The following is a 13,168-nucleotide window of genomic DNA, read 5'->3' on the forward strand; positions in this document are numbered from 1 at the left end:
GCTTCTGTGTCTGCCAACCTGAAACACTGGGCTGTATTTGGCGTTAGTGGGTTGCTTGTCTGCAGCACTTCCCTCCCGCTCCGCCAGTCCTTAGTGTTAGATAAGATGTAAGAGCTGCAGGCAGTAAAGGTAGAAAGGTTTGCACACCCTGTTGTTAGGGGTTAGAGACGCTCTCTGAAGAGCAGGCTCTAGATTGTAGCTTGTGTTTCCAGAGCAAGCCTGGAGTAAGCAGGAAAGGAGCAGCGCCACCATATGGAAAGATGTGCTGTTGATTCTTCTGCTACCCAAAGTAAGTGAAAATTGGATTCAGTTACTAATGATTATATTTAGATCCTGTGGGAAAGTGATTTGTGCACCTTCTCCCACTGGAGGTAGTGGAAGCATGATTCATAAGAAAAATTAAAGGCTCCTTTGGTAAACAAGGTGTGATATTTTACCTGCCCCCCATTGCTGATCATCCTTGTAGACTCCATGGGACCTAGAGGAAATTTCCACTCTCAAATGGCATTACTTTTGTTAGAGACCTCTTGGAAATGGGAAGAATATAAAGAATCTGTGCTGCAGAAACAATGTATTTGTTAGATCTCTTCCTGTTTATTTAGGGCAGGCTCTGGGGGTGGGTCAGGTGCCAGCTGAGTGTACGGACTTGGGAGGAAAATTGTCTCAATGCAGTTTTAACTGTGAAAGCAGGAGTTGAATGCATATGGACTGCAAGCAGTATTTATACATGTGCTGCATGTGTTCTGAATTAAAGCACATTCTTCCCTCTCCCCACATTCCTGAAATCCCACAGCAGAGATTTGTCCTGTATTTCTCTCTAACATTTGGCTGTAAAGCAGTTACAATGGGAGAGGAAAGATTCAACCTGGTGCCTGGCCCCAAGAAGCCAGAGTGACTGTTCCCATGTTTTGCTCCTTCAGTCGTGTGCGCTGTATTCATCACATGTTGGCTTTGCTTGCCTGGAGGCTGTGAGGAGCAGCCCCCCGCAGGGTGGTTGGTGCATCCCACGTGGAAGCGTTCTGCAGGCTCAAGACAGGCTGGTTAAATGCATCAGAGATTATTTGTGCTATTTTCAGAGTCATCTGCTGATCTGGCAAAGCGAGGGAGCATTGTGGGAAAAGTATTTCTAAACGTTTGCCTTTTCTATCCAGACAGTTGGTTGTCCAGGGCCTGAAGCTGACGTGAATAGAAAGGTGTTTTGAATTTCCTCCCATGTGTACAATGAGAGCCTTTGTCTAAGACAGATTTTTTTTTTCAAGTTTTTCATGTTTATTTGACAGTTGTTTTCTGCTCCAAGCTCTTCTGATACCATTCCAGTTTTGTTCTTCCATCTCCGTTACCCAGTCACAAGTCATCCAGCAGCTCCTTATGAAAGTGAGTCACTCCGGGAGCTCGAGGTTTGATGACAAAATGACCACATGAATTCTAGTAAGGCGGGTTGGGCACAGAGCAGGCTGTGCTGTGGTATTGCCTGCAGCCCTTGCAAGGACCACCTACAGAAAGTGAGGGGTTGGGCAGAGCAAAGAGAATGAATTGGTGGAGCTGCAGGAGCCCACGGTGCCCTCAGAGGAGCCTGCCTGGCTCCCCCACGAGGCTTGCAGGGCCTGCAGCATCCATCCTGGGCCACGCTGTGAGCAGCATGGGCTGCACGAGCAAGATGCCTTGCCCAGCCTTGGTGATGAAAGCCCTGATAGTCTTTGCCATCACACTCACAGTGGGCAGCGTGGATAGCCTGTTGGTATGTTGTCCTCAGCTCATCGTGTTCTTAGAGGGACTGCCCTGCTTCAGAGAGGAATTTGGGATTCCTGGTTTTCTAACAGTGACCTTAGATGGCCATGTGGCAGCGTGCTCCAATGTGCCAGCTGATGTCCCAGTAGTAACTGTTGAAGAGTATTTATTAATAGTACTGTATTTTGTCCAGCCAAAAGTAGAAATTGACTGCTTTTAGAGGAATACTTGTACCCTGGTACTAAATCTTATTCCAGAAAGATGAGCTCATGCTTTAGACTTACACGAGACCGTGGTAATATGGGACTGAACTCCTGCAGCTGCTTTTTCTCTCTAATTCTTTTAAGTGTTGCATAGGAGACACGCTTAGGATCTGAATGATTTATTGCCATAGGTTCTGCAGAGAAAAGTGGTATGAGCCCAAAGGGTTGTAGCAGAGGCTGCTCCAGATGCCAGTACAGTATGAATCTTTGCTGTGAAAGCCTACATCAGTGGTCTGAACAATTAAAATATATTTTGGTCCTTATCTGGTAAGAAAAGCACTGTGTTATCTGGAATTTACTGGAATTGCTTTTATTTAGCAGAATTTGGGGAAATGTAGAAATGTTACTGTGTTCTTATCTTCATCATTTGTTTGGTATTAATTGTAAGCCGGTTGCTCTGCCTAGAACAGCTTTTGTGTTCAGAACACTCTTAATATCAGTCATTTCAGTGATTGCATTTGCATTCTGATCCCATTTCAGATTGCACCTGTAAAAATTTAATATCCAGGTTCAGTGACAGAGATGGAATTTGAGGAGACGAGCACCAGAAGGCTCACAGGCATGTTTGTGTTTACAAAACCGGAGGGTCAGATTAGGAGGGTCTTCTCTCATTTTCTCCTCTTGTTAATAAACTTTTCCTAAAGCCAAAGCAGAAAAAAAGCCCACAGGAATTATACTCTTACCATGAAAGTATGGCGTGTCCTTTCAGCATGGGACAAAAAGGCAGCTCTGAACAAATGCAGAGGGAGTCGCATCTGAGGAAGGAGGAAGGAGCTGTTAACTTCTCGGTGGGCCCTGTGCTGGATCTCTGCAACTTCAGATTGCTGATGTTCTGTATGTTGGCTCGGTGTGTGAGCAGCCTTCATTATGGGGCCAATTTTCTGCAGGGCTTTGAAGCATCAGCTGCCAAATAAATTCTACGAGTTAATGAGAATGATTTATTTCTGTTTCCAGAGTATCGGGAATGCTTTCAATATTATTATGGATAGAAAGTGCTAATTATTCCCTTCTTGTCTCCTTTCCCAGCCTATCTCCACTTGGCTGTATGAAGTCTGTATATTGTCTGAGCTGCTAGTAGTTGCCCAGCTGACTGAAAAATGCCCATAAGAGGCTGAGATACGGCCTGGCTTCCCCAAGCAGAAGGTCTATAGGTGTATGTGCTTTCTCTTACAGTAACAACCTCCCTTGCTTAGTATCAGTGACTTGATAAGATCAGCTCTTTGCTAAAGCTGCCTTTTACCTTTTAATCCTCTTCACTTCCCCGCAGGCTCCTGCTGGTTGTGCCTCCCTCTCTCACTGTTCACCAGCAGATGCCCAGCACCAAGCGTGGGCTCGCTGTGCAATGCCAGCCCCTGGCATGGCAGTGAGTCTGCAGGTGGAACAGCACCAGAAAAACCATCTGTGTTTGAGGGGATGCACCCAGGGCCAAGTTTCAGCTGAGAGCAGGACTTGGCATATATTTGAAGTATTGTAGATTCTCAGATTATCCTTGCAGGTGTGCCAGAAAGATAGGTACAGAGAGAAATGTTTAGGTTTGGTTTCACCTTACTGTAGATCACAATGAGTAATTTTAGTGCTGGAGTATAGGCCAGTGAAGGAGATTGTCTCTAATGTTAGTTTTCCCATGTTAGTCCAATGATTTCCTTCCTGATCCAGCATGAAGGAGAAGGAGCAGGATGTAGAAAGAAAAGAAATCGTATCTTTGTTACGTGTTATTTGCATTCCTCTTCTGCCTACTGCCTAAATGTGAAAGTGGAACAGCGTGTGTTAATATATGGGGCCCAAGAAGGAACATGTGTGAAGTGTAGATCATCCTTCCTGTTCTCAGTTGGTCTGTGTGTGTGTGTGTGTGAGTATCTGGATGTTTTGCTGTTTGCATTCAGATGTAAGATAAGCACTTAATAATGCCATTATCTTCAGAGGTTGTAAAAAGATGTCAGTTATTGGCTTTATTAATTATGAAAGTGTGTGAGCAGTTACTGGTTCTGCTGCGTCCTTTCTTCAGGCTGTTCACAGTAAAGTGAAAAAAAATCTCAAGGATTTCCAAATGGAATTGCTGAAACAAAGACATTCTGTGCTATTTGGATAATGTGATTCATGGATTTAAGCATTTAGTTTTAAGCCTAGCTTTCTAAAGATCTGAGGTTTATGAGATTACTCTGCTAGTCCTATTACAATTGTTCCTTAATTCGTTGACCAATTTAAAGGCATGTTGAGAAGTCAGTCTGCTTTGCTACCAATTGTTGGTTTTTGTTACAGTTTTGTCAGCTTCGTTAGGAATGAGTAAATGTGAGCTTCTCTGAATGCTTCTTGCAAAACCACAAAGTAACTGTTACCTGTTTTGTGCAAGTGGGGATGTGCAAGGAGGGAGGAAACTGGAAACACAGTGAGGCAGCTGAAGGGAGGATCTGCTTCCCAAAGTGATTTCAGAAATGGGGAGCAGCTGAGCAACCAACCCCTACCAGGAAGCCATCGCATGGGCTGAAGAACTCTTCTGTTCTGTGGGGTGCTTGGGTCTGTACCTTTACCCTGTTCCCCAGATCTCCTGGGTTGGGCAGTGGGGTTCTTCTGTCTTCTCCAGCTGGAATTCTGTGTTAAGCTGAGGTTTAATGAAGCAAGGAATTTTGGTGTAATGGGTCTGGTGCTACTTAAACAAAACGTGTCTCTACCAGAAAATCTCATTAAAAAATAGGTGGTTAACATACCAGTGAGGAAATACGAGCTGTCCGTGGGACTGTAATTCTTTCCATCTAACTGTAATCTGTTAGCTTCAAATCTGCAGGAGCCCTTGGCCTGCCTGGAGGCACACGGCTGACTCTGGATTTCACTGCATCATCCTAGTGACAGGAGCTGGAGAAAGGAAACTTCTAGATAATACTGGATGCTGTGCCTGTCTGCTGAAATAGTGCTGCACCTGAGCTAAGGGCCTGGCAGGAGAAGTCCTGGCTGATAACTGCTTAAAATACTCTACACACATCTGTACACGTGTGCTATTGGAGACTAGGACCGGGCTGCAGGAGGTGTGAGATGCAGTGTGACCTGGGGCACGTGAGGATATTTGACTCTTAACAGGAACTCTAATACAGACAATTTACAAACGCATGGTGTATCTTCCATGCCTGCCTATGTAAGCTAGAATTTTTAGCAATAATCAATTCTCCTGTATGTTACCCTCATCTCCATCTTTGTTCTAGTGTGTCACATTTGTTTTCTGCTGGCCATGCAGCAGATCTGTGAAAGAGAGAATTCAGGGTAATTGAATTTGCATACTCAGAACATATTGCAAACGTCCATGAGCTTTGAATAGTTAACATAATATATTCAAATAAAATATAGCTGTCAAAAGAAAATGTGAAAGCTCCTCATTTCTATTCCAGAAAGGTGAGAGACTGGGAATGACCTGAGCACTCATGCAAATTTTGCAAACTGCAGCAGTGATCTGTAATTGGAGGTAATTTGTGTATTTTATGGGAAACGACCATTATTGTTGCATACAGTGATTTTTTGTTTAGTGTGTTCAGATAAGCCTTGGCTCGTGGACCTGTGTTTTCATGCAGTTCTGTTAGGTCGTGGTGGTCCTCCTGCATAGATAACTCTAGCTGCTCTGAGGCTTCTGTGTGCATTTCCTGATTGTGAAGTGGTTTTGGAGCTCTGCAGCAGTGTATCAGCAGCAGACCTCAATGCAGCTGTTCATAAAGCAGTGTTTGTTACCCACTGTTGGGTTGAGTGCTGTGGTCAGGAAAGGACTGGTGCCGTTTTCCCTTAGAAATAAGCAGCTGGAGTAGAAGTTTGTGAGGTGTGATCTAATGCAACAGGGCAGAGAGTGGAAAAAATGCAAGGGAATGTTCCGTTGTCTTTGCATCATGTTGAGGATGCAGGGAGCCGCAGTCAGAAAGCACCTGCTGTTGTTTGTCCTGTCCATTGCTAAACATCATCCTCTTGTTGCTTTAATCTTCTTGAGAGGAATCAATCAGCTTTTCTCACCTGGGAATCAATCAGTATGATTTTTATCATGGAGCAAACACTTGCGATCTTCATGTAGCACGATTAAATTGCTGAAGTGTATTGAGGTGTGGGAAGGATCTGTCTGTGTCGGGGCTGGAGAGCTGCACCGTGTCTCATTCCTTCAGCTGCAGCCCTGGCTCCCCACCCTTCCTTTCCTTTTCCTCTTCCAGAGGGTGATTCTCTCCATTTCCTGTTTGCAGATTTCTTCCCTTGATACGGAGTCTTCATTCCAATGCTAAAATAATTTGTGAATGCTTCTTTTGGAGAGGAAATAGACGCTGCAAGTGCCTTTTATTTATTTTGTTAAAGGACTCTCGGGAGCCCAGTGTGTGCAGTGTGTGCAAAGGGTTCTGCATAAGCTGGAAACTGGAGGAGAGAGGAAAGAAGGGTTGTTTGCAGGAGCAAAATTGGCAAAGATCTTCATTCGGTTAAGATTAATAGGCTTTTCTGTGGAGCTCTTGTTTGTATTCATACACAAACAATGTTCTCGGCTGAACTGATGCTCTGCTTTGTGTTTCTGATGTGCCACCTATACAGGTAGGATGCACTATGAGAGAGGAGTTGACAGGCTTCTGTCTTTCTGTAAAGCACGAGATGTGTGGTTCGCCTGCACGCAAGATGAAGCTCCCTTGCTGGCTGCTGTGTATTTGTGCCCTCATCCCTGATAATTGGATTAGGCAGGCATATTTGTCTTGGGTCTGTGAAACCAGCCTTGTTGGCCTGAAAGGCCCCCATCAGAGCCATGCTGCATCAACCTGCCTCTGTGATGAAGCGGTATAGAAAGTAATTAAATGATAATTCTGGGAAAAAAAGGACTTAAGAGCGTACACCATGATTGAGGTGACAGCATGCGTTGCTTGGAGAGCTCATGGTGATGGCTGCTGCACATTTATTAGTTCTTTGTATTTTCTTTGATTTAAAGCATAATGCTAGTAATCTAATTAACATTGAATTGGTTTCCAGTACAGTAGCTTGTTTGGTTCAATAAGAACACATTTATACTAAAGGTTAATGAAAAGAATTTTACTTTCATTGAATTCATTAAAAATGGTTCTACAATCAACGCTCGCTAATGGAAAAAGGATTAAATATTCATGTCTATAAATTTCTCTTGTCATTTCTGATTTTCCTTGATCTCTGCCTCCATGGGTTGGATTCTGAAAGTGTCTGCAAGTTCTAATGGAATAGCAGTTTGGATATTAGTTGAATATTTATCCAGTTTAAGTAGAAAGACCTCCACATGTGTATGCTGAATGTACTGTAAGCACAGGTTTCTAGTGCACATGGGGACAGATGATACTTCCAGTAATTGCAGGGCTCTTGCAGTCAGGAAGGGAGTGACTTTTTACATGGTCTGATAGTGGTAGGACATGGGGGAGTGACTTCAAACTAAAAGAAGAGAGAATGAGGTTGGATGTGAGGAAGCAATTCCTCGCTCAGAGGGCAGTGAGGCCCTGGCAGTGCTGCCCAGAGCTGTGGTGCCCCATCCCTGGAGGAGCCCAAGGCCATGGATGGGCAGCCTGAGCTGGGGGCAGCCAGCACACGGCAGGGGATCTCTGAGCTCCCCTCCAACCTGTAATTATACAGGAACGCAATACTGGGAGCCAATCTTAAGGAGTAGTTCTTAAAGCACTTTTTAATGTAGTGTAACCTTTTCTCTTCTGTTGTGCATCATAAACATCAAGTGCTGACCCCCCTTAGCACTTCAGAGGTCTCACAAAGGCTGAGGTACTCACACATGATGGAAATAAATGACCAAGCTGTGACGCTGGGTTTTTCTGATTGTAGATTTCTTTGTCATGACCAAAGTAACCTTAGTGAGATGGCATAGCCCAGCGTACACCAACGTGAGATAGCCCACAGATGGGATATTTGTGACTTGTAGCAGTGAAGTGACTGGCATTTCTTCCCTGTTTTTGCAGGCATACTTCCGACAGGGCGTAGCCCTTCAGTACCTGGGACGCCATGCAGATGCACTGGCAGCGTTTGCGTCGGGGCTGGCACAGGATCCCAAAAGCCTGCAGCTTCTGGTCGGCATGGTCGAGGCCGCCATGAAGTCTCCCATGCGAGGTAAGTGCCCGTGCAGATCAGCACAGAGATGTGTGCTGCTGTGGCCCTGGCTTTGTTTTCACTCGAAACAGTTTCCCAAGATGCTCTGATGCTTGGCCATTGGGCACAGAGAGTCTGAAATGCTGAGGGCCACAGTTTGCTCAGAAGAGCGTTCAAGCGGCTTTTCCACTGTAATAATGTTTTTCAAAACACGATGTTCCAGGAGGCAAAAATCTGTTCTGCTGGTTCACTTGTATTTGGGAAGAACCTTGACGTAACGTGGAGCTTGAGGTGGTTTTAGTTGTAGACTGCTTTGCTTCTCTTTCGTAATTGTCCTCATTTTAGAGGAAGGTGGGAGTATCCTCTTCATTCCATTTCTCTGTTGCTCTGTTTCTTTTGCAAGCTCTTTGTTGTTGTGTGCTAGCCGTATTTCCTGAGGGGGAGTGTGACAATTCCCATCCTCAGCAGTGCATCCCCAGGGCTTGGGGGTCAAGAAGTGCTGAAATGAAAGAATATTCCCTTCAGTGTTTTATTTTTTTACAGTGTTTTGTTTTTTTTTTCCCATTCTTCAAATTGAATTCATTTATTATTCTCCATCCTGTATAGCAGTTAATGTGTGAGGCTAATTTCATTTGGTACCCAAAGGTACTGTGGCTGCTGCTTAGAATGCAGGTGACACAGTATTTCTGTGTAAGCATTCTCCAGATTAACTAGATGATCTTACTGTCCCATCATAGTGCAGCTGTGTATCTGTATTGCTGCTCCCTACTGTGCTTCTTGGTGTTGCTGCTTGCCAGTTGTTATCTTCCCTCTGAGTATTTTGGCAGATTTTAAATTAGCTCTGCTTATAAAGTATTAGTTTTAATTTGAGTGTGTATGTATGCTGTACTACTGTAATGAATATTCAGGGTCTTAGTCCCACTCAGCTGGGCATTGTGTGTGCAAGCACTTACATATTTGTTATGTTTCATTCTGCCCCCTTCACAAGAGCTTGCTGCCTGAAAGGGACACCTGTTCAGGTGTTATGGGGTAAAACCTGTCCCTTGAAATTTGAATCCACTGGATGATTACTTGGAGCTATGGTTAGATTGATGTGAGTGGTATCTTCCTGAGAAGGAAGAGGAGCAGCTGCGAAGGCAGGAGTTATAAGTATTAGTGATGTGCTAAAGATTATTAAGTGCAGACCCTGAGGGATCCAGGAAGCATAGCTTCACAGTGTGTAGAGGAAGCTCAAACTCTCTTGCACAGTCAATGAATCAATGTAGCTACATCTTTCACGTGGTTGTGGTTATGTCTCTTCCCTCACCATTCGCTGCAAGAGATGTGATGGCCTCCATGTCTGCCCTTCCATTACCATGCTCGCCCTCCCTGTCCCACTTCAGAGTAACCAGGAGCTCTTCCCTCTCTTCCCCTATGTTTGCCTGCATTACCTAGCTAGAATTATAAGCTCAGGAGCTGAATTTATACCTGCTCTTGCAGTGTTGTGCCTGTTAACTGGGCTCTATCAGCAACAGTTAATCTTGTGTGCTGGTGGCACGTTACAGGATTTGTGTCCTCTTACGTCTGCTTTTAATCCTAGAATCTGGATTGCATCTGTTGCAATCTTCAGGCAAGTGTTTGCATCTTCAGGCAAGTGTTAAGTATCTGTTGTTTTCTTAATATGCATAGTGAATGTAGAGAGGCAGAGCTGATGAAAACAGGAAGCAAATGGCTTCCTGAGCTTGCTGTGGTAATGTTGATTCAGGTGAGATCATCTAATCCAGAAATCTTATTTAGTCATAAATGTTGAAAATGTAACTCAGCGTGATCAGTGGGGTGCAGCACAGCACGTGGAACAGGAGTCCTGTTACACTGATGTCCTTCCTGAAACATGCAGCCACGATGTTTAATCATGCGACTGATAACAGCAATTAGACCCATTATCACTAGTCTGTCAGGTGTGGTGCTGTTGTTCTGCAGGTGTACCTTTGGTCACCTTTGTTAGTGCATGTTGTGAGCTGTGGTATCTGAACAGATCTGAACAGCCCATTTCTAATCTCCTATGAAACCTCAGGTGTTCTCTGTGTTCTTTCTGCCATTAGACCAGCTTTCGTATTGTAGGATGAGACTGATCTGAGTTCTTGTGCTGTCTTCCTGAAGTGCTTTTTGATCTGACCTGTCTCGTTTTGCTTGTACTGGCTATTAGATGATGTACTTGAGCCCTGAATTCCTGCAATAAATTTTAGTTTGATTTGAGCAGTTTGGCTCTTAACTCATTGTGTCATTTGGTTAACAGAAATGAGGATGAAGTGTTAGGCTGATTTCTGGATGCAAATAACTTAGTTTTTTGAGTAACTCTTCTCCCCTTCTTGTATTTTAGAGTCCCTGGAGCCAACCTATCAGCAATTGCAGAAGATGAAGCTGGACAAGAGCCCCTTTGTTGTGGTGTCTGTGATTGGCCAGGAACTTCTGACTGCAGGCCATCACGGGGCCTCTGTGGTTGTACTGGAAGCTGCCCTGAAGATTGGCACTTGCAGCCTAAAGCTGCGGGGATCGGTGTTCTCTGCACTGAGCAGTGCTTACTGGTCCCTTGGGAACACAGAGAAGAGCACCGGATACATGCAGCAGGACTTGGACGTAGCCAAGACTTTAGGTAGAGTCCTCATCTTGGTCACTGAGTGCTGGATTGGTGCAGATGGAACAAATTGATAGTCGTGTGAATGGTCAGCATCTCTGTATAACACTCAGGTGTGGATGATCACTGAACATGCTAAGGTTTTACAGGGTTCTCTACTGTCCTGTGCACGGAGATAGGTTTTACCTTCTGCGGAGAAGTGCTCAAAGCCTAAAATGAGCCTTAAGTAAAGCAGTCTTTTTTTTCCTCCTTTTTTTTTTCCCCAAAAATTAGATAGAAAAAAGGCAGTCAGTCTGAGTTTCTGAGGCTCAGAATGCAGCAATAAAGGTACTTTGTTTCTGAGCTGAGCTGCAGAATTGTTTTCTGGAGAAAGCTGGCATGCTCGTTATTTCCTTTAAGCCTAAACCACTCATTTGTTTCCACAAAGAGATTGCTGATGTTGAACAAGGAATAAACATGGAAGATTGGGAGCTGCCAGGTGTTAGGGCAAAGAGAAAATCAGCATAATTCTAAAAGTAGATTGAGGGTTATTGTAGAAGTTTTGAAGGCCAGGGAAGAGGATGAGCTTTGGCTGTGCAGTGAAAATGAGGATAAATTTGTTCTGATCTTGGCTCTCACATTGGAGTTTCACTGCAGTGTGTTCTGGTCTTTTTTGCTGGACTCTTCTGGTGACTCCTTGTTAGCTGACCTTTGTTTTGTTGTGACTCAGGTGACCAGACGGGAGAATGCCGAGCTCATGGGAATCTGGGCTCCGCATTCTTCTCCAAAGGAAATTATCGGGAGGCCCTCACAAACCACAGACATCAGCTGGTGCTTGCCATGAAACTCAAGGACAGAGAGGTAGGAAGATTATTTAATAAACCATAGTCTGAATTGGAGCTGCATGGTTTTCTAAAAAAGATGCCATCGTGTCTAAAATCCTTATCTGTCTGCTTTGCCATTCAGAGAATTTTTAAGCTCTGTAATTTCTTTTTCCAGCCTCTCACTTTTTGTAATGGAAATGGCATGTTCTGTTAGATACAGATCTGTGTTCAGGTGGCATGTGGTTTGGTTGGCACCTGTCTGCCCCTCCTTTTGCTAGAGGAGACAATCCACGTGACTGAGCAAGTCATTCTGCCTCTCTTCCTGCCCACTGCCCATAGTCTCCCAGTAAAGACCTCCTGAGTAGGCCTCAATACAACATCTCTGCTGTTGAGCACTGGGTGTCATCAGCTCTCACTTCCATGAGGTGTATATGCTGCCGATTTGAACTCTGTTAGGATGCATCTTGTGTTGTGTCTTTTCCAGGCAAGTAACGAGCTGGGTCCCTGCCCTAAAAATTCACAGTCTGCATAAAATGTGGTTTGTTTATAAAGTACTGAAAAGAAAAATAATCCATGCAAACCTTAAAATACAGTGTTGTGTAAAGTGTAGGTGTTGTTTGGACTGAATCTGATTTGTCTTTACCGTTTACCATTCAGCTCTCCAAGTGTTTTGCCGGGCTTCCTGCCAGTCCAGAAAGCATGGACTGAAGAGTCTGTCCCAAGAGATTTCCACTGAAGGGTCACTATAAGGACAGAGCCATAATTTTAGTGCAGATTACAGAAACAAAAGATTTCTTTTCCTCCTCCAGTGGGTTCCCCTCTGCTGTGAGTGGGAAAGCAGAGAGCGTGTGGGTTGCATGGCAGAGGAGGAGAGGCTGGCAGCAGCAGGGCAGGTGTGAGTGCTCACTGTATGTGAGTGGTTTTGGGGAGACAGAAAACTGGGGAACAGGTTTCCCATTGAGGAGTTATTGAGAAAATCTATTTCAAGTAGTTCGGTGCTTGCTGAAGTTTTATTTTACAATTTAAATACCAAGTGAACTTTGACATGCTGCATCTTTCTGTAGTTTCTGAAAGGACTGTGACTGGGGGAGGAACCTGCTAGGCATTTTTGTGGTTACTTTACCAGCTGGAAGACCTCATGAATCGCTCCTGATTTTCCTATTACTATTCATGCAAGACAGAGGAGCTGTTGCTCATCGTTGTTTTTCTATTTTTCTTGGTTAGGAATCCCTGTTCTTGCTAAGAGTCAAATCTGTGTAGCTGTTCCTGCTCTGCAGTGTTTCTCTAAGCAGCAGGCACCCCTCCCCCAGTGCAGGGGGGGGAGGCTGAGGAAGGAAATTGCAGGAAGCTGCCGGGAATTGCTGAGAGCACAGCAGCCTGCCTGCACTGAGCCCCTGAAATGGCCCAGGGAAGCACGTGCTGATCTGTTCCGCTGACTTCAGGCTGCTGATCTAAACAGATCCCAACAGTCGATCTGGGAGGAATCCAGATAATGAAGTCTAATCATGATAGCTCTTAGTTTATAAACTGACACATCTGGGCACGTAATTAACAGTTATTGACAACAAATGACTGCTTGGTTTAGAAAGAAAGCTGAGCTTCTTGGATTTCCTGTAAGGATGTAACCACAGGAAATTAATTTGGCGCTTTCTTATGACATCATTTTGACCACAGAGCTTCCTCTGAACAGAAAGCTGTTTTTCTTG

General features: G+C 44.5%; 1 protein-coding gene across 2 annotated transcripts in view; it reads left to right on the forward strand.

Annotated features, from left to right (window-relative positions):
• Window positions 1–13,168, forward strand: part of TTC28 (tetratricopeptide repeat domain 28) — a 125,665-nt gene that overhangs the window by 60,428 nt on the left and 52,069 nt on the right. For both annotated transcript variants that reach the window (XM_042865452.1, XM_042865453.1), the window contains 3 exons: window positions 7,919–8,066; window positions 10,405–10,677; window positions 11,369–11,499. In XM_042865452.1, the coding sequence (XP_042721386.1) occupies window positions 7,919–8,066; window positions 10,405–10,677; window positions 11,369–11,499 (552 nt within the window). The remainder of the gene's footprint in view (window positions 1–7,918; window positions 8,067–10,404; window positions 10,678–11,368; window positions 11,500–13,168) is intronic.

This window comes from Lagopus leucura, unplaced genomic scaffold (genome assembly GCF_019238085.1).
Source record: "Lagopus leucura isolate 7727_CA_CO unplaced genomic scaffold, USGS_WTPT01 Super-Scaffold_806, whole genome shotgun sequence".
Lineage (NCBI taxonomy): Eukaryota > Metazoa > Chordata > Aves > Galliformes > Phasianidae > Lagopus > Lagopus leucura.